A 20,607-nucleotide genomic window follows, 5' to 3' on the forward strand; every position below is an offset into this window, starting at 1 on the left:
GCCGCCTCGCCCGCAGCGGCGCCGCGCTTTGTCCGGGCTGAGCGGGCGCGCCCGGCCCCGGCGGCGCCCGGCCCGGCTCAGCACAGCGGCCGGCGGCTCTCGGGGCGTCGCCTGGCTCCGGCGGCCTGGGCACGGCGGGGAGCGTGAATGAGAGTTTGCTCTGATTTCCGAGCAGGGTGAGTGCCGCGCCGGCCGTCTCGGGGGAATAATAATAATTTTTTTTTTTTTTTTTTTGCGTGTGTGTCTGTACCTTTACATACTACTCCGGCGCCACCTCCCTGGGGCAGGGTTGCGTGCGGGGCGCGGTGTCTCTCGCCACCCTCGGGAGGGGGTGGCTGTGTTTTGGTCCCTCCGTTCCCTTTTGTTCGGCTCTCCCGGGGCTGGGGGGAAGGGGCGGACCGGGAGGTTGCGGGGGAGCCAGCGGAGGTCTCGGCCGGTGGCCCAGCTGTTCGGGCGGCTGCGGCAGGCGGGACGCTGTCCCCGTGCGCGCAGGGGGTGTCCGGCTGTCCCCTCCCTGCTTCCCGGGAGGAGCAGTAACCCTTTTCTCCTCCCCGCGCCCCTCCGGCACGGAGGAGCCGCCCTGGGCTGCGGGGACAGGCGGTGGCATCGCCGCCGCCGGCCAGAAGGCACCGGCTGTAGTAAACACAGCGCATGGGGCGGCGGGGAACCCGGTAAAGGTCACATCCTTGTCTGCACACGCAGCCCGGACCTATCTGGGCTGCGCAGCTGTCGTCTTGGGGACGGTGTGGTGGCTGCCGTTGCCTGTCGCTGGCAGAGCCGCGCTCCTGGCGTTGGCTCTGCTCGGCGGTGTTCCCCGGCTGCGTGCAGGGATCTCCCTTGGCGAGGGAGAGCAGCGAGAGCTGCGTCACACCCTCCTCTACCTCCTCCCGCCCCCGGCCGGGGTGGCAGCTGGGTGGCATCCGATTTAGCAATCAGAGCTGGGAATGCAGGTTCTGCTGTGAGGTCTGATTCCTTAGCGGTGGCTGTGCCTAGCCGAGTTCAGGGCTAGCCACATGTTCATGTTAAATAGCAGCCAGCAACGTACTGATTCCTCAGAGCATGCAGTGTCTGGATGCATCTTGGTGTGGAGCAGTGAGGCACGGGAGTGTTGGAGCAGTGGAAGCAGAGGAATGCTGCTGGAGAGCTTACTCGCAAGGAGACAGAGAGGATGGCATGGTAAATGGCTGTTTTGCAATTCAGGCTGTGAGCCTGGACTCCTCCAGACAGGTCAATAGGTATGCGTGGATTTTGTGGCTTTCCGCGTGCTCCTGTGGGTCATTGCTGAGCTTATGTGCGCCAGTGGGGCAAATGGGAAATGACAGCTTTTTGTCATGTTTTTGTGTCTTTCCTTCTTGATGCAGCTCGGGAGTTTTCGATGAGTAGATGTGGTACTGTTAAGTTTGTGTGATTATGGAATGAATGATGGACAAGTTCTTGGGATCACATTTCCAGTGGTAGTTGAGATGTGCGGGAGGAGAGGAAATATTTAATAAAGTAGGGCTCTCAGGTCCCTATGCTTTGCATTATCTGGCAGTATCCTGCCTTTGCTTTTAACATGTGATATAGTTTCATTCCACAGAATTAGAAATGTTAGCTTAACTACTTTTTCAAATGCCATATTTAGTTATCAAATGTCACATCTAGTTATTCAGAAAGGGAGGAGTTTTTTTTAGTCCCAGTCTGTCTTCTTAGTAAGCTGACAGTTAAGCTACTAGCACTGAAACTGATGAAATACAAAATTGGAGTTGTTTTGGCACTGAATTGTGCAAAATTCTATGAAAGCCTGAGTTATGTTTCACTATTTTTCATATGGTGGCCACAAGAATGTCTGGCTCATCCCTCTGCCCTAATAAAGGTGGTTTTGGGCTGAGATGTCAGACTGAACTGAAATGAGCCATGTCGTGCATCCTGCTCTGCAGGTAAGCTCTTGGAGCTGGTTTTGGATGGTGGTAGGTGGGACTAACCTGAGTTCAGGTATCAGACTGATGGTTTTGGTTTTGGTTTCTTTTCCTCATTTAACTGTGACGCTACTGTGACGTGACCTGCTCAGCATATCCTTGGTCAGGAGGTGACTCTCAAGCAGCCTGGGGTTGGCTGCTGCTGTTTGGATGTATGTGTGCCACTGCTTGGCATGGTACAGCTTCTGCTCTGGGTGAAGGCATCACCCAGGGCTTGACCTCCTGCCTGATGCCTTGCCAGCATTGCTGTGTCCTGGTAACCTGGCATCAGTACCTGTGGGGGGTGAGGAATTAAAGGCGGCAGCTGGGAAAAACCTGTCCTGGCTCTGCTCTTTCGGTTTCGAAGAGACTGGGAGAAAGGAGATCCCAAATGAGGAGGCAAAATTAGGGGGCTGACTGGCAGCCCTGCTGTCTTTCCAGCTGGAAACTCCCGTTTTACAGCAGAAACTGTAAAACAGCCCCTACCCCTTCTCTCCCCGTGAGTGATACTGAAAGGTTATAGGAATAGAATTTCATTATAAGAACGAATGGCTGGAGCAGTATTATATGCTAAAGAGATTCAGTGTTGTTTGAGACCTGGGAAAAAACCCCAAAAACCAGCTTTATTTTGGCAAGGGAACCCTTGCAGTGTCTGAGAAGTGGTTAGTGCTGCTGTTAAAGGTCAGGTATAAGTCCTGGTTATGAAACATTGTCTGTGGATCCATACAAAGTACATACGTGTGATACTATGTGTATGTGGTGTGTCTTCAGCATCATTCTGGTACTTGAGTATTCAATCCTTAATACAGAGACTTCAAAGCTAGGGAGAGGCATTAAATGTTTAACCCCCCAAATGGTGACAGATCTGTTGGAAGAATAACAAGGATCTCATTTCTCCTTATTCTGTCTGCTGAAAATTCACATTTTATTTTTTGACTGTATCATCACCAAATCTATAGGGACTCTTGAACACCAGTCTTTGTTTTGCATAACATATGGTCCCATTAACAATTTTACAGTGAATAATTTTTTATTTAAGGAGTAGTAGATCACATTTCCTGATTTTTTTTTAATAAGTCTGGGTAATAAATACTGTTCAGGAAGTCTTGAGTCAAGGGCAACATATACCTCACTGATTTTTTTGGGTTAAAGTTGTGTAGGTATTAAATGGTTTGTTGTGGTCTCTTCCTTCCTCTCGTTACCCCCAGTATTTATCAGGCTTAGCAGTGATACTCTCTAACTTCAAAGTCCTGAAAGCCCTGGCTATAACCAAAATACTCCAGAATTATATTCAGAGAATTCTGTCGTCTTGAATTGGAGACTCTCTTGTCCAAACCTGTGTCAGGCCCAAATGAAGTACGCAATTTTCTAGCTTTATCCTGTAGCACTGGTTCTGTTCCTTTCCTTCATAGATTTTTGCACTAAAGATTATCTGCATGGCAGCATCCATGCTAGGAGGAGAGATCACTGTCTCTAATGTGTTGTTTTTGTGACAAAGGGTTTGATCAGAGGGAAAGCTTTGGACAGCAAGTGCTTATTCAGGGTTTTTCAAAACAGATTTTCTCTCTGCCCACTGCCCTTAACCTGGCAGGGTGATCCATGAAGTAATCTGTCCACAGAAATACAGACAAGAAATGCAGTGCTTCATAATACAGACAAAAAATGTAGTGTAGTCATGATGTTGGGTGCTTTGAGGTTTTTGTGTGTTTGGGTCTTTGAAGTTTTTGAACGTGCAAGTTTCCTCTTTGCTCCTTGTGTTCATTGCTGTTGCTATAGGACACACACTCACAGACCAAAAAAATTAGGCCTTTTCCTAGAGGTCAGAATTTACTAAAAAACTTATAGTTCAGTTGTGAACACCCCTTAAAATTTAATGACTTAGTGCTGCTTTTTGTTATGACATAAGAAAATGAAGTAAAGAGTCTTTGAAGCTACTTCAGACTTCATAAATATTAACAGGCTCTGCAGTCTTCAGAGAGAGTAGGTTCTGGATGTTTTTCTTCACCTTAATAGTACGGTTTCATTTGCACAGTAAATCATCTTGTCTTGACTAAACTGAAAGAGCAGTTATCAGATGGAAATCAGAAATACTGTATTTGTGGGTGGGAGCACTCTTGCTGTGTTTTCCCTTCTGTCTTGAACACCCAATCCTTTCTCCTGGTGCGTGCTCTGGGAGCAGTAAATTTAATTCCATGGTTTACAAGACCAGATCTTCAGCAATCTTTAATGATTGAAAATGATTGAAAATGAAGAGTATTTTGCTTCTGAGAATACTGGAAGGTAAAGATTCACAACTTGTTCACTTGCATTGAAAAATCCTTTCTATTTGCATCTTGGGTCGCTATGTATTTTTAATATTTGCCTGTGTTGATGAGGAAAAGAACCCCACAAGTAGTATTCTCTAGATATGCCTTGAGAATACTTAAAATTCTCTTTAAGGTTAAAAACTAAGTTGCATTTTTAATAAAATCTGAAATTCTGCTTAGTTGCAGCTTCCTATAAATCCCAGGTTAATGCAGAAAGTATTCTGTGATGGCCCATAAGGAACACTTCACCTGTAGATACAGGTTAGATGAAGTTTGATGTATTCTTTTAAAACTTGTTCCAGGTGTCTCATCAGTAATGAAGAGAACTTGTCTTTTTATTTCACAGAATCATGGAGTGACTGAGGTTAGAAGGGACCTCTGGAGATACCTGATCCAACCCTTGGCTCAAGCAGAGACAGCTAAAGCAGGTTGCTCAGGGACAAGTCCAGATGGCTTTTGAGTATCTCCAAGGATGGAGACTCTACAGCCTTCCTGGGCAGCCTGTGCAAATTCTCAGTCACCTCCACAGTAAAAAAAGTGTTTCCTGATGTTCAGAGAGAACTTCCTGTGTTTCAGTTTATGCCCATTACCTCTGCTTTTGTCACTGGGCATCTCTGAGCAGAGCCCAGCTCTGTCCTCTCTACACCCTGCCTTCAGCTTTTTATATACATTTATAAAATCCTCCCCTTGAGCCTTCTCTTCTCCAGGCTGAACAGTCCCAGCTCTCCCAGCCTCTCCTCACAGGAGAGATGCTCCAGTCCCTTTGCTGGACTATCTCCAGTATGTCCATGTATCTCTTGTGCTGGGGCCCTCAGAACTGGGCACAATACTACAGTTATGGCCTCATGTTTCCCAGTATGTTTTAAAAATAAGAAACTTCTAAAGTCAATTGTGCGTATGTTTGTTTTGGATGCAGGTCCAAGAGATCACTTTGGTGCTGTAAATCACTGATGCAGCTTCTGAGTACTTTTGCTCTTCCATAGCAGCTAATGTTCCTTGTTTAAAACACTTCAGCATTTTCCTGATCCCATCAGTGCAGGCTTTGACAACTCTTTTGACCTGTGATTAAGGGATTTATGACTAGGTTTACTGGCTACACATGCCTAATATGCCTAACATTGGATGCTGAGTCACATGGGGATGTGTTTTTGGGATGTGTTGATACAGACTCCTGTCTGAAACAGAGCTCATTGCAGCTTATAATGAATATGTGCTTACATTTGTGAGGGCACATTCCTGCTGGGGGCTGGTTTGGTTCTCCAGCAGCCACCCTTGTACTCTGTTGGGGCTGACCTGCCTGGTCTGTGGGCACCTTCTGCATAACTGCATTTCCCCAGAGATGGGCCTGGAGGTGAGCAGCTGTCTGTAGGCTGAACCGAGGGAAGTTTGGATGCTGTGTGTGTATATGGGTAATTCTGTAGTTGATGTTAAATATGGAATTTCTAAACAGGGGCTTTATTTTTAGGTCAACAGGGTTTTTATTTTTAGGTGAACACTTCTAGGTGGAGAATAAAGATTTTGGTGTAATGCTGCTAGCACTGGTCATGGACAGGAGGGAGAGAGAACAAGAAAAAGGCATAAAGCACAAAATATCACTCTATCCTTGGGTTTTATATCAGAGTCCTTGAGAGGGGATGCTCATTTCTTTACCATTAAGTGTCCCCTCCTGTTAATGTAGATATGTGTGGTTGGTTAAGATGAGATTTTTTGAAGGTTCTTAAAGAATATAGCAAAATCATGTCAAAAAAAGCAGCTGGTAGTTGCTTGCCTTCTCCATGTCCAAATGCAATGGTTAATAGACACCTTTGAAATTTTCTTAGTATTCCCCCAAAAGTAACTTCAAAACATGGGAGGTCTGTACTTACCTTAATTGGAAAGAACAAAACCATACTCTTCATGCAGGCCTGATGCATGCAGTTAATTACTGAGTGCAATTAGTTTCCAGCTGTCTTACCAGATTTCTTGACAGGAATATCCACAGTTTGTGTTGGTATCTAGCATTACTAATGATTGGCATTTTACCATGTTTAAAAGCCACTTGTTCCTTCAATATTCATGTCAGGTGTCAGGGTTACTGACATACAGAACACATCAAATTCACTGGTTTAGAAACCGACCAATTTTCAGAGGTTGAAAATTAGTACCAGGTTTTTTAGTGAAGGATACACAAGCATCTTAAGATGCTCTCAAGGCAGGGTTTGATTAATAAACTAAAATTTAACATTCGTTTAAATTTTGAAAACTGACTCATTAAGTTCAAAATGCATATGAAAAAGCTGACTTCTTAAGAGAATTTTAGCTTTAGAGGTACCTTCAGAAAAAAGTCCTCCAGCCTCGCACTATGTATTTTACTACCTGAGGCTCCACATTCCTTCTACATTCGGAAAATGGTTTGCATGTTTTTCTTCTTTCTCTCTGGATCTCTTCTCTGCATTCCCAGGTGTGCACAATAACTGCTTTAAAATACCTTGCTGCACTTCTCAAGGTTAAAAGCGTGTTGTAATTCCTGGGGAAGTGTCACAGGGCTACAGAGAGGTGTGCAGATTTCTGGCTGTCAGCAGTTTTTCAGGAGTGTCATAGCCATAGGGGTGGGGAAACATGAGGTGTCTGGAAAAGGATCTCTTAAAATGTAGGCATTTTTTGGACTTCACCTTGAGTAGTTCTTGCTGCTGTGTTACAAGCCTGATGAAGATATCTTTTTTTTTTCATGTTGTTTTTAGAGCCCAGTGATATCCGTAGCTGTACAGCTTCAGGGACCCACCTGGTTATGTTAGGACTGGTGAAGGTGTCTAAACCCTGTAATTTACTGTAATTTGCTCCACTTCAGAATCCAGGGAACTGTATGGTTGTGTGCTTTAGGTAAAGCTGCTTCCTGTGACACTTCTGCAGTAGTGGGACCACTACCAGTGTCAGATTTTGTTCCAGGGATAACCCAGAAAGCGGGTGAGTTCATGCTTTCTGCATTGTCTGGAGAAGATGGGATGTCCAGTTTGAGCCTTACAGATCTTAGCAGCAGAGACCAGTCTGAAAATACCTATAACTCCATTCAGGTAGTGCAGGGAACAATATCCTGGGCTCCTGAGCATTTTGTGAAATGCACAACTATTGCAACCAGATGCTAGGTTGGAACAGGTAAAAAAATAGCATTTTAAGCACCCAAAGGTGAAATGCTGTGTACCTTCAATGTGATATTCCTTGCAGTTACATGGCCCCTGATGAACACAACCTTTACTGATTCAAATCAAGTGCAAGATGATCTGTAATCCACAGTCCTATCCCTGAACTAATTTTTATGTTAGGGGCTTTCTTTATCTTCTCTCTTACCTTTTCCCTTGTGAGACAGGGAGTAGTGCTGAAGGAGTTGACTGCATGTACCTTGCTGTCTTTAGCTGAGATGTTTGATTCCCAGCAGCTGCCATCCTGTTTTGTGTGGAGCAAAGATAGCTATCAAGTGTGGAGCTTGGGAACATCAAAACATCCAAAGCATCCTCATGGGACTTACACTAGGGTGTCTTTGGACTGATGGGATCATCAGATAATAGTAAAAATCATCTCTGTCGACTACTAAGTCTTGCATCACCCTGCAAGGATGATGTCATTGGAAGGAGTAGGAAAAAAGGGCAATCTGTCTGAATATATTCTTTACGTAGTCTGACTTTTCAAAGCATTAAACCACTTGCAGGTGTTATTACCGTTAGATTAAGTTTATAATTCTTTGCACTTCTGCAATACTTTTATCCTATATCTCACGCTCCTTTAAAAGCTGATATACAGAGTAACCCAGAAGATAGCTCCAAGTGTCCGAGATCACTTCTTGTAGAAAAATGTAGTGTGAATGTAGTGTGGCTTGGTTTTGTGTAAAACCCCGCATGGTCTCAGCAGCCATGTGGGATCACCTGTGGTTGTGCAGTGGGGAATGCCCTTCCCAACAAGCTGTGAACAGTGTGGCTGGGCACTTTATCCTTGAAGAGAACTGCCAGCTGCTGCAAGGTGCTGTGCTTGCAAGATTTTCTTCAGATGTAAGAGCTTCCTGGAAACTTGCAGTAAGTGAAACTAATGTCAAGAGTTTTCAAAACACTGCAGGAATGCGAACTTGCTTCTCTTCCAGATTATCTGGAGCAAGCCCTTTTCTATTTGGAAGAAATGTTCTAAGTACAAAAGCTTTTGATACTTAAGAAGGGTTTCAGCTTATTTTGAAAAACTTTGTCTTCCCTCCCTGGCAGAGTTGCTTATGGGGCTGATGATTGTCCATGCATTCAACAGCTCTTTTTACTTTCAGTCATGGGAATAACCAGCCAAAGTGGGATAGTTTTGACTTCCCCAGAAAACTATATTAGGCAATATTTTTACAGTAAATACGATTTTTGTAAAGCTATTTCTGCTTCTTTCCTGTTTCTTCCAGTAGTAATCTTTCCCCACTTTGAGGGCTCTGCCAACAAAGGTTCTGTCTAATGCTGGATCACTTATCCCTCTTGAAAATAAATGAAGCACAAATACCATTTCTTGAAATATTTTGCAAGAGGAATGTGGAAATCTACTTTGTTTAGCAGTTTGAATTTGCTTGGTGAAGCTCTCTGGCCCTTGAAGTCCTCTGTTAAAGGTGAGCAGGGACAGTATATGCTTTTTGAGCATGAAACAATGGCCGACATTTTCAGTCCGGTTTTCCTGGTGTAGTGCAAGCCTGGCTGTGTCCTGTGTCTGCTTTGAGTTTCATTTGGATGCGTACAGCTAACCTGGTTTGAGACACTACAAAGGTCTATTCAAAACTCATTTTGCATTTTGTTGTTAATACTTCGAAATTGCATGAATATTTTTTTCTTTAGCAATAAGCTCTAAGTATTAAGCTGTTGTCTGTGACTCATTAGTCTGTTGTTGGTGACAGTTAATTCACGGAAAATCCTTCCATGCAGTTTATATTCCTTATTGTCTGAAGCAAACTACAGCTGTTTGTTTTACCCTGAAGGAGGCTTTCTTCTCATCTGGCTTAAAGTTCATATTAACATCTGAGAGCTAATATGAAAGTACAGCAGACCTCATTCATTGAACAGACTATTTTGTCTGTGTATTTAACTGTTGAACAATTGTGTTAGATGGGTTTTGAACACACTACATAGACTGACACAAAACCCAGTGTCCGTTTCCTTGGTTTTTTTACTTCCTCTTCTCACTTCAAAAGCTCCTGCAGAACTAAGTGTTGGTGGTTACACAGAGTGATGTTTTCTAGAACTTTTTAAATCAATGTTTAAGTTGATGTGTTAATACTGCATTCTTGTAAAAGTCAGAAGAAAACTCGGTTAAAGGCACATATACTTACTGGAAACACTGTGAAGGGTTTTGACCGTGAAGATGACTGAACGACTACAGATTGCTCATTATCTGAAGTGGGACATGGGAAACTGTGTTTAGGAAACGGATGCATTGCTGATGTTTCTGAACCACAGAAGAAGCACCAGACACGAACTCTTGAGGTAGATTAGCTGCAAGCATGCAGGTTTTCTTTCTTACAAGTTGGTAATTGAAATAGCTTATTTTTATGTTTAAATAAGGACTTAAAGATTAATATTTTAAAGTAAAAGTTGTTTTGAAAACTGCAGTCATGACTAGCAATGTGATTATAATCCAGTGTGCACCCTTGTGTAAGAATGGCAGTATGAAGTGGTCTGACCTCTTCGGTAGACATGTTAACTAAATGCCAAATCCATATGTGAGCTCTTGGTCAAAGTTCTTAGTTCTCGTTATATACAAATCAGACCCAGCTTTGCGATCCCAGTGTCAGTTGTGATTCTTGGGCATTCAGAAACCTTTGCACTTACTAGAAAACAGTCTTTGAATTTGGAAAAACTTGCTTTCAAGGCTCTGGATTGTGTGCCTGGCTCTTCTGAAGGAATGGTTTTAGTAAGGAGAGGTTTTTATTTTGCTTATTGCAATACATCTTTTGAAAATCCTGATGCCCTTGGTATGCTGTGGGGCATCAAAGTTGAGTGCAGCATTTAAAAGCTAAGAACAGTCCCTGATTAAAACTGCTGTTTAGTTTTTGAAGCTTTATTACTATCCAATAAATGGAGTGGTTTGGCAGGGGTATCCACAGGAGATGAATTATCCCTTCATTGTGTATTTACAGCTTTTCTTTTCACCCTGAGGACAGCTGGTCCCTGTTACTTGTCAATTCTTCTTCCAAGGCCAAGGTGTTGTTTAGAGCAGACTCCAATTTCCAGCCATCCAAGTCCCTGCTCAAGTTTAGTCCATCTGCCTAGATCCTGCAGCTGGATGGAGGCTCCAGATGTCTGCAACAGAAAAATCCAAAGATACTATCTTTCTTTTCCTTTTTCTTTCCCTTCACCAAATTTGATGTTTTGTAATTTGCTTCTGGGCATATTTTGCTGTGGAGATCCCTAAAATATTCAAAAATATTCAAGAATAATGTGGTGTAACTTTTTCTTTTTTCTTTTTCTTTTTTTTAAACTTTTATGCCAATCATGTAAGCAGATCACAGGTTTGTGGGAGTTCAATGCTAGCTGGTGGTTCCGTCATATTCTGCAGTCTAGAGTATACTTTTAACATTAATGTAGAAAGTCTCAGAATTCCAAGTTTCCATGACTTTGAGAGACTGTATCTGTTAAAACATTTGTGTCATATAAACAAAAGGCTTGATATCCCTACACTGGAATTTGAGTCTGACTTGTAATTCAACTTCTGGGATCCTTCTTGAAAACTGAAATCTATGGTTTAGGTTTTAAAATTCCAAGATTTAAATATGTGAATATTATTTAAGTAATTGGGATTTAGTTAGAGCTGGAAGAAATCCCAGTTAAGAAACTGTCAGAAGTGCCAAAAATGTCACTCTCTGCGTTCATTTATACTCCATTTCCACATTCTTTAGGGAGTTTTCATGAGGTCTTTGGAGGTCTGTGTGTGGTCCCTGGGCTTTTGCTGGTGAGGTGGCCTCTCAGTTTTAACATGAGGCACCACTGGCTTCTCTCTGGCTTTGACTTGGAAAAACACACCATTTTGTAGGAGTGGTTGGATGAAGAATGGGGGGATCTCTCCAGAAATCTCCTTTGTGGACTGAGGAAGCTTTGAAATGGGCACAGCTGAAGTGGTTTTATGGTGGCAGGTGGTGGATGGGTGCAAGGACTATGGCTCCCTGCTCCTTGCTTCCCCGCCCCAGACACGATTGCCTGGAAAGATACCCTGTGTGTACATGGCTCTCTGCCTCAGAGTGCTTTGACCTTTGGACCTTTATCATTGCCAGCTGAAGTGTCAGCATGGCATAAATAAGTCAGATCAAGGAGTGTAATTCTGGCCCTCATCCCAGCCTTAGAGGCAGACGTAAATGCCATCCTCTGGCTGGCTTTTAACTTGTTTGGTCTGATTGAAATGATGACTGATGTAATCTTATTTCTTCTCCCTTGGTTTCTTCACTTTGTTACCAAACTCTCTCCTGCTATCTTTGCCTTAATTTAGATCTATTTTGAGTCTGAAGGCTCAACATGTGCCAGGTTGCTATTTGCTGTCATTGAGTTTGGATTATCTCAGCAGCCTGACAGGCTTTGCGTTGTATCTGTGACATTTTGAGATAAGAAAGTACTGGGGGTTTTTTTGTCCTAGAGCATAGAAAAAGTATGGTAATTTAGAGTGCTTTTACCGGCTTGGTTAATAAACCAAAAAGCTGATCCGTGAAGTGCAGGCACCATTGGATTCATGTGTTACCCCATGTTTGGGATCAAATGGACCAGTCTGGCAAACATTTTTTTTCCCCTTTCCGTGTGTTCAGTACCTCTCATATTCAAACCTGGTGGAAAACTTGCTCGTATGGCTGTTTCAAGAGAGGAGCTGGCTTCTCTTGGGAGAAATGCCGCTTAGCAAATGTGTGTACTTTGGTGGTGATGCCAAAAGCAGGTTCCCCCTTTGCAGAGAAGTGCAGCTGGGTTTGTTGATATGCCCTGCTTTATTTAAAGACTTGCTCTAAGATAATTTTGTTCCAGTTGTTTCAAGCAGCTTCAGAAATGTAGTTGTTAACTTGTGTGCGTAACTTTTTGTCATCTGCAGTTAGGAGGCATAGAATATAAAAAGCACCATTAAAACGTTAATTTTTTATAAATATGACCAAATTAGTATGAACTGGGTAAGCTTATGGCAATAACCTCAGCTCTTTGGTTTATTGTTAGGAAGAGGCTTTGTATCTTCCTTACAGACTTATGTAAAGCATAATTTCTGTATTTCCTTGAAATTATGGATTTTTTTCTTTAGTTTTTCTTGTCTCTATTCTTACTTTAAGGAAGCCTCAAAATTGCTCATAGAAAGTGACCGCACATCTCCATCTTTTGTCCCTGTTCCTGTGCAGCTGTGTGTGTGCACCAGGCTGCTGAAGGTGGGGAGCTGAGTTCTGTGTGTGTGTGTGTGTGTGTGTGTGTGTGTGTGTGTGTGTGTGTGTGTGTGTGTGAAGGTGAGTGGGTTATGGTTGATGGCTGGAGCTCATTTCCAGCTGCATTAAGTGTCTTGAGTGATGAGTTATTTTGGTTTTGTTTGCAAAATGAAAGAGGTTTTGTCAACTTTGGGTTTGAGAGAAAATGCAAGAATACATGGGAAACTTGAGTAATGTCTTTTTTTTTCCCCCTCTCTCCCTTCTCCATCATTCTTTCCGAGGTTATTCTACTTCCTCATAGGCTGTGGTCCCCATCTGTAACTGTTGGTGGGGTGAGGGAATGGACTTTGCTCAGCCTCGCCTTCAAACTTCTCCATCAGTTGAGTGTTTAACTCTCACTACTGCTAAGCATGTGTGGCAGCCTTTTCCTGGACTGGGCTGGTGTCCATCTTCAATCTGCTTCTTAGAGCAGTTAATGGTATCACCCAAAGTGGCTTTTTAGGCAGCAGTTGATACTGCAGGCAGAGGTTGTTGGGAAAGAGCATGGAGGAGATACCCAGACAACAATTGCTTCTTGGAAGAATCAGATTTGATAGCAAAGATTTCTACTGAGTTTTGCTGTCCAAAGCATGTTAAAATCAACACGTGAAATGAAAGGTGTGCAGTTGTGGCAGAAGACCCAAGCAGTTTACTGAACAGAAGAGTTAACTTGCAGAATTGTGGTTCTGTTCCTTAGGGATCTAGTTTCTCCCAGGACTGTATTTTCTGCTCCCTGGTGTGGCTATTCTAGCTGGGAGTTCGGTTTGGGTTCTGTTTTTTTAAAAATTTAGGGTTTCTATTGTAAGCATGGGGACAAAGAGTAGATACTCTGGCTACTGTGGGAATGATACAGAATGATGTGAGAGAATAGAGGTTTGCTCCTGCAAGGAAGATTACCTTGAGCAGCAGGGCCTTTCAATCTGGAGCCTGCCATTTTCCTAGGTTAATTATTTAAACAAGTAATTGCAGTTCAGATATCAAAACTGTGTCTCAGGTATGGTGATTTCTTTCTTTTTACAGCAGATATAACAGCAGTGCGGTTGGACTTAGATAAAGGGTTACAGTCAGAAGCCATGCAGGAGGGGTCTGTGATAACTAGAGACCAAGTTAGGTACTTTCCTGTGTCACAACTTCCTCTGCTATTTCCTAACTCTTCTACGTGGAGTAAAATATCTCTCATCTTTTGACAAGCTGTGTAGGTGGAATGAAGGAGGCTCTTTTCCAGAGTGCTGCTTTCTAACAGAGCTGCTGTCTGTCTGGTGGGAACTTGACCTTGACTTTTTTACTCTGTGGTAAGATTCAAAGAGTAGTTTACATGGCTTTTACAAGTGGCTGTGTAGTACAGACAGTGCCAGAAATTAAGCTGATGCCTGAAGCCAGACTTACTGTAAAAGACTTGATCTTTCAGTGTTACTCCTTCATTTAACTTAGTCTGATAAATCCCATCTTTGTGTGTTGTGCCTGTCCTTTTACACATTATTTGTGCAAGTTTTTATACAATATGTTTAGAATTTAGAGGTTTACATGATGAGTAATTATAACACTGCATTCTTGTGTAATCCATGCCGTGTTTTAACTTTTTGTCGCACCAACTTCAAAAGCATTTTCAGGTTTTTGTTGGGAGAGAGGAACAAGGAATAGAATGAGCAGCAGCTCTGCTTCTTGCAAGGAAATGTCTGTGTTTTGGGGATTATACACATTCTTTGTAAGCTCAGGGCCAGTATATAGGAAGGAAATAAAAGATTCTGAATTTTGGTGGTTGTAATCGGCACATGCTAGCTATGTCTTTGTAGTTCTTCATGGGACAGCAATGTTGCATTTAACCACAAGGGGAGAAATTAAAAATCTTTAATGCATTAAACATTATTTTTATAACTACGTGGCAGTTGTAGAGCTGTTGGTGTTTGGTAAAATGCTGAGTTCTTTTCCTCAGCCTTGTCTGTCTTTTGATTTTTGTAGTCAGCATAACTGAAACAGTTGATGTTTTTTCAACATTCACATTTCAGAAGGTTAATGAATTCCCAGATCAGCAGTAGGATACCTAAAACTTGGAGGAACAAGTTACAAAGTCTTGTACACAAAATTACTGCATCTTGGAAATCTTTCAATGATCACTTGCATCCAGATGGTTTCATGTTAACTGGATACTCACAAAGTTCTAGTGTTGGCTTCTGCTGGATTGTCTCCCTAAATTGAGGGAAGACCCTCAAAATAGAACACCTTGCTGTACTCTGGCCCATAGTCTTGTTCCCAGTGAGGTACCCTGATAGGTGTGTGAATTTGGAAGTATGGGCCTGGCCCTGTGGTTTCTTAGTGTCAGAGGGATAGGGGGATTCATTTTGTGACTGCATGTTTAACACAGCCGTTGTAGGTCTAGTCTTTTGCCTGTTGGCTTGAGTAATTAATTCCTTTTGTATGGCCTTGCCGTATGTGAAACTGTAATGCACGGGAGGTGTGGCACTGTGGCTCAGGGGAGGTGTTGCTTCCATGTGTGAGGTGCAGAGGTTGGTGAGGGCTGGGGCAGGCTTCTCTGCAGCCCTGGCTTGCGCTCTCAGCTGTGCTCGTTGGGTGTGCGCAGTGGAGATCAGTCAGGCTGCAGTCCTTAGCTGTGAGCTGTGTCCTGCTTCACGTGGGTACATCTTTGTTTATAGACACAACAAACAAAATGGAATGCATAGACATTCTTCAAAACTAGACCATGCTATGTACCTTTGCTCTGTTTTCATGGGTTGCTGAGCGAACTGTGATCGGACTCTCTGAGCTGATGAGGTCCTTGCTTCTAAGAGTTCTCTCAAAGAAACACCTGCTAGGACCAAGCCAGTCTGTGTAGATCTTGGAAGGCTGTTCTCAAAGAACCTTTTTTTAAGCTTGGATTGCAGCTCATTTCTAGTGACTTTTTTTCTTAGCGGTACCTTCATTCTCTGATTTATCTGTAGTTATTCCTTCGAAGATGACGAGCATGTAGTTGAGATGATGAAAAACTTGGCATCAAAGAGGTCTCAATAATTTGTCCTTTTTTAACTTGAAGGGATAGAACCAAAATTCTTCAGGACTGGCAGGGCTCACACTTTTTCTAAGCAGTCAGTGATTACCTTCTTAATAAACTTATTAGTCTGCATAAGATGCTCCTGCCAGTATATGTACTTCTGACTTTAAATATTTATTTTAAAGTAGATTGTGAAAGACCAGCATTATTCTGAGTGTTGTGTGGAGTTAGACTTCTCACAGTTTCCATTTGAGCAGTGGAAGAGGAGATAAATGCAGTGACAGCTTTATCTTACCCTGTGTTAGTTGGGTCCTGTCCTTCTCCCCCATTTGTCACCCCCCCATGTCTCTGTTTTTGTGGGCAGAAGTTGTGCTTGCTTAGAGCAGCACTTGTCGAAGCCCCAGCTTCTTACCTGTTGGAAGTCCATCCAGTTCTGAGCTGCCTGAACCTTCTTGTACTCAGAGGCTCTTGCTAAGCTGGTGATGCTCATCTTCCTGTCTTCACCCTCAGCTCTACCCTGACTAATAGACAGAATTCAGAGCAAGGAAGCAGAAAAAAGCCTTTTGTCAATGCCAAGCTGTGACACACTCTTCCCTGTCCTTCAGAGCAGGGACTGAAGCTCTGGCGTCCAATTTCTGAAATGTGCCTTGTGGCAGCTTCATAAACACTGTCTTTAGGGTGAAGCTTTGCAGTTTAACCCCATTTAAGTGCAGGTGGCTGCTGTAAAAGGATGCTTTCTCCCTCTGCCCACCACAAACATTTTCCGTCTGGGAGTAGCAAAACCTCTAATAATCCGTGCTTCCCCGACTGAGCCTGCATCCCTGTCTGCTCTGATTAGACTGACCTTGCCAGAAAACAAACACAAAAATTAGTTGCTCGGCAATGAACTGATAAACTGCATGAGTGATGAAGTGACATAAAGGCTGTGGCAGAAATGAACGGGGTTGCTCCCTTTGGTGTCAGCCTGTGATCTAGTGGCCTTCAGGCTTGGCTGGGCTCCTCTGGGTTTGGGATGGGAACGCAGCAGACGAGAAAGGGGGACTCAGTGGGTCACCAGGAATGGAGAAGTTTATGTCAGCAATAGCCTTTATCAAGTCATGCTAACCCTTTCACAGGATATCTGCCATGGCTTGAACTGGTGGCTCCTCCACTCCATGCATGCTGCTGGGGATCCTCTCTGCAGGCAAAATCTTCATGCAAGGTTTTTCGTGCAGCTCTACTGGTGGCATAATCAGTGTCTCACTTTTATTTTCTCCCACACAGGTGTCCTGAGAAAAAATGAGTTTTATCTCCCTGTTCAGGAGTTAAAATTCTCAATTTACAGACAAATTAATGTAACAAAGCTTGCTAATTTTAGGTTTCACAATGAGAGACAGAGGTTTCAGGATGACAGAACTGTACATGATGGCTCTATGATAGCGGAACGGGTGTTAAGGTAAGTGAGGAGTTAAGGACCAAGTAAAACTCCCACAGATACTCAGTGGAAACAATTACTGCCTTTTGTTTCTTGACACAATGGGGTGCGACCTGGATAGGTGCATGTGTGTGGTTTGGCTTTTTTTTTTTGTGAACCAGTCCACCCACAATTTTCCAGTGGTGGTCAAGTCAAGGCCCCCAGTTTCAGCTGTCTTGGACAGTGAACCGCAGCTCCCCTTTCTCCATCCTTCTGTGGAGGGTCACTGGTGCTGCTGCCTCTGGCTGTCTGAAGGGCTGGGCCCCAGGTGCTTGAGGGATTAAGGTCTGCAACTCTGCAGGAGCTGAGCAGCTCATTTTGGGAATGTCTGCCTTAACATTTTTGCCAAATATGTGTGAAGTACGGTCTGAGGAAGGTACAGAAGAGAGCCCTACAGCCCCAAGCCACCGTGTTCAGTGTTTTCTCTCTTCTCCCAACCCTTTTGTTTTGCAGCAGCCAAGCTGAAGGTTTTGAAGGCAAGTCACTTTTGCTGTGCAGTCCTGATTTGTCTCCCAGGGAGCTTAATGTGAGCTGAATGACACGTTACTCTCTTTTGGGGAAAAAGAGATAGATTTTAGCGTAATGCATATTCATGAAGCTGCATTATGGTTGCTGTGACAACCTCACCAGTGGCAGTCGAGGTCTGTATGTTGAACTTCCGTCTCCAGTCCCCATATTGAACCACAGAACATGTTACACAGCTTTCCACTTTTCTCTATCTCCCCTCCTCTTCCCAGTCAGTAGACAATTTGTTTGATGCTTAATTAATAGATGGATCTGGTTAAGTCTGCAACACCAAAGCACAGCTTCCCGTTGGTTTCCAAACTGTGTTAACTGAGTGTTCTGCTGGGAGTCTGTAACACAGTGGAAGTGATTCTGATGGGATTTTTTTTGTTCGTCTCTCTTTAAACTTAAATGCAAAATAATCCTGAGTTACTGAGCATGATGTTTGTTCAAAGGCAGCCTGATAACTTAATCTATCATGAAAAAAACAACCCACCAGAGTTCATCCTCCTAGTCTGTCCCTGTATAGTCTAGTCCATTCCTAGAGTTTTAAGAACTCCTGACCCTGAAAGGAGCTTTTAGTCGATGTTACTCAAAACCAGAAAAGAGTTTGTTCTGGGTATGTCATGACCCTGAAGCCAAGGGTGATGTAATTGCAAGAAGACTTGACCAGACTATGACACTGAGGCCATGAATATTATTTCAGGATGAACCTGTTGTGATGAGTTGGCATGTTTGTTGATGTCAGAAGTTGAGGGCACTTGCACAATGCTTGTAATTTTCAGAGAGCATTTGTAAGCTGCTCTTGGCCAATCCAACTGAATGTTTGGCCCAAAGTATTGCAGTCTTGTTTTCCAATGACAAGCGATGACATCATTCTATACTGAGAAACTGAACTGTTGTATTGTCCTGGATGAGCTCAATCTCATGTTGGGGCTGTTCATGAAAGGGCTGCACTGACTGTGAGTTGTGCCCCTTTTGTGTGCTAAATGTCTTTATTAGGTCGAGCTTAATATAAAGTCTTCTTGAAAGGTGCCAAGTTCACCTTTGCAAAACCACTCCCTGTTGATCACAAAGAGGTGCTGTGAGTAAAGTTTGACTTTCTTCACAGATGTGAGCCTTCTGGAGAGTAGTTTGGGAGAAGTCTGTGCACAGGGGGAAGAAAAGTATCCTTTTCTTTTATCCTGTGCTCTAGGATGACCCTGCTTGAGTGGAGAGGTTGGACCAGATGACCCACTGTGGCCCCTTCCACCCTGACCCATTTGGTGATTCTGTGAAAAACTGAACAGACTAGATGCTCTCTAGTTAATCTTTGTCTGGTTAGTTTCTTAAATATTAATAAGTACAAAATGTTCAGAAAGTGACTTGAAATGAGATTCCATTCATTAAAATGAGAAACTGGGGGGAAAAAATCATGTAGCAAGAGTGAACTTTTTGCACAGAACATTATACAGAGGACTCTGAATCTGTATTAGGCTTGGATATACCCACTGTAACTTCCAGTTTTAGTTAGACATGTCTAGAAAAGACAAGACCAAGCTTAATTTTCAGTGTATGTGTATGGATTCAGTTTGTCTTGTGTTACTGCTCTCCTGTCAACTCTCAGGATATTTTTCAGGAGCATTTCAGTGTAGAAGTAATGAATACCAAACACAATCCTGGTACTTTCCACTCCCTCAGTTTGCACATCCCTTCCTCAGGATAAGACCAAAATGCTAACACCAGGAAAACTGGCATTGACAACAATGTCTGTATTTGTTCATCCACACACAGCCTGGCATTTCTTGAATACCAGGGCTCTTACATTGAACTTCTGCAGAAATGTATTTTGAGAATGAAAGGAGAATAAGAAGGAGATGGAATGTAAAGACGAGAACTAGGGGTATACTAGATTTGCAGGTCATCTTCAGCTTTCTGAAAAGCAAAAGGAATTTTTTCTAGCAAAATGAACATGGGTGCTTCGAAGGTTACTGTAGTGTGTAGGGCCTTTTTGACCTGGGATGAAATCCATCCATGATATTTTAAGTGGTTTCTTTGTTTGTTTTCCCTCTGGCTCCAGACTAACACTTGCTGAGGCAATGCTGTTTGACTTTTGTGTAGCAGGTTTGTGTTTTGTTAACAGCTAAGGAAAACTGACTGAACCCTCTGCTGCGAAGCAGAGCCCTTTCTCTGAAAAGTGCACATGAAGATTTAGCTGTTGAATCCCTGCCAGGTCTACCAGGCCACAGCCTGTACTCGTGTAAAAACTAAATGCAACAACAGAAAACCAAAACCTGTAAACTACTTGTAGGAGACTGTGTGGTGAGTAAAGGCAAGTTTCAGACAGCAGTGGTAGTTTGGGTACTGTGTGTCCCTGAGTTCCCTCTGCATCCCAAGCTCTTCCACGTTTGTGCAGGAGTAGAAATGGGGTAGCAGTGCACATAGGGGTGGGAGGGTTGTCCATAGGAACATGTGTCATAAACAAATCCCTCCAGATGGCAGGGGTGACTTTCAATGTTCCCTGGAAGCTGGTTGTCTGCTTACTGAAACCTCTCTATAAATGTAGGCTGAAAAATTTCTTGTAGATCTCCTTTTTCTTTATGTGAAAGTTTGGGAAAACTTGATTTTCCTGTTTATAGTATAGATTTGGAATGTGAATGTGTGTTGGTTTTGGTTGTTGGGTCTTGATATATTCATTTAAAATAAAGATCTCTCAGTTGTTTGAAGGGTTTACGTATTGGGTCAAAATAAAGGCATCTCTTCCCTGGCCCTCTGTAAAAGGAATAAAACTTCAGGCTTGGACGATTTGCGTTGGCTGGTAGATATTAATGGCAATTAAAAAGAAAATCTTTTAAAGATTATTTTAGCTAGAAGATTTTTTAAGCTTGGACAACACAGACCTTTTTCACTTTATTATTGCCACATGTATGACAGTGTTGGGAAATGGCAGTGTTTAAAATGCATGGAGTTAAAATACTTGTATTTTTATTAGAGTGTTATAGTATTTGTTAATGGTTAGTTTGAAAGCAGAGTGAGAT

The 20,607-nt window shown here is 43.0% G+C and overlaps 1 protein-coding gene across 1 annotated transcript in view; it reads left to right on the forward strand.

Annotated features, from left to right (window-relative positions):
* The first annotated feature begins 100 nt into the window (after nt 1-100).
* GRAMD4 (GRAM domain containing 4) overlaps nt 101-20,607 on the forward strand; it is a 75,894-nt gene continuing 55,387 nt past the window's right edge. The window contains exon 1 of the mRNA XM_066182934.1: nt 101-176. Within this exon, the coding sequence (XP_066039031.1) occupies nt 148-176 (29 nt within the window). The 5' untranslated portion in view covers nt 101-147. The remainder of the gene's footprint in view (nt 177-20,607) is intronic.

The sequence above is a fragment of the Chamaea fasciata genome, unplaced genomic scaffold, assembly GCF_029207755.1.
Source record: "Chamaea fasciata isolate MVZ Bird 193981 ecotype frontalis unplaced genomic scaffold, bChaFas1.0.hap1 SCAF_5, whole genome shotgun sequence".
Classification (NCBI taxonomy): Eukaryota; Metazoa; Chordata; class Aves; order Passeriformes; family Sylviidae; genus Chamaea; species Chamaea fasciata.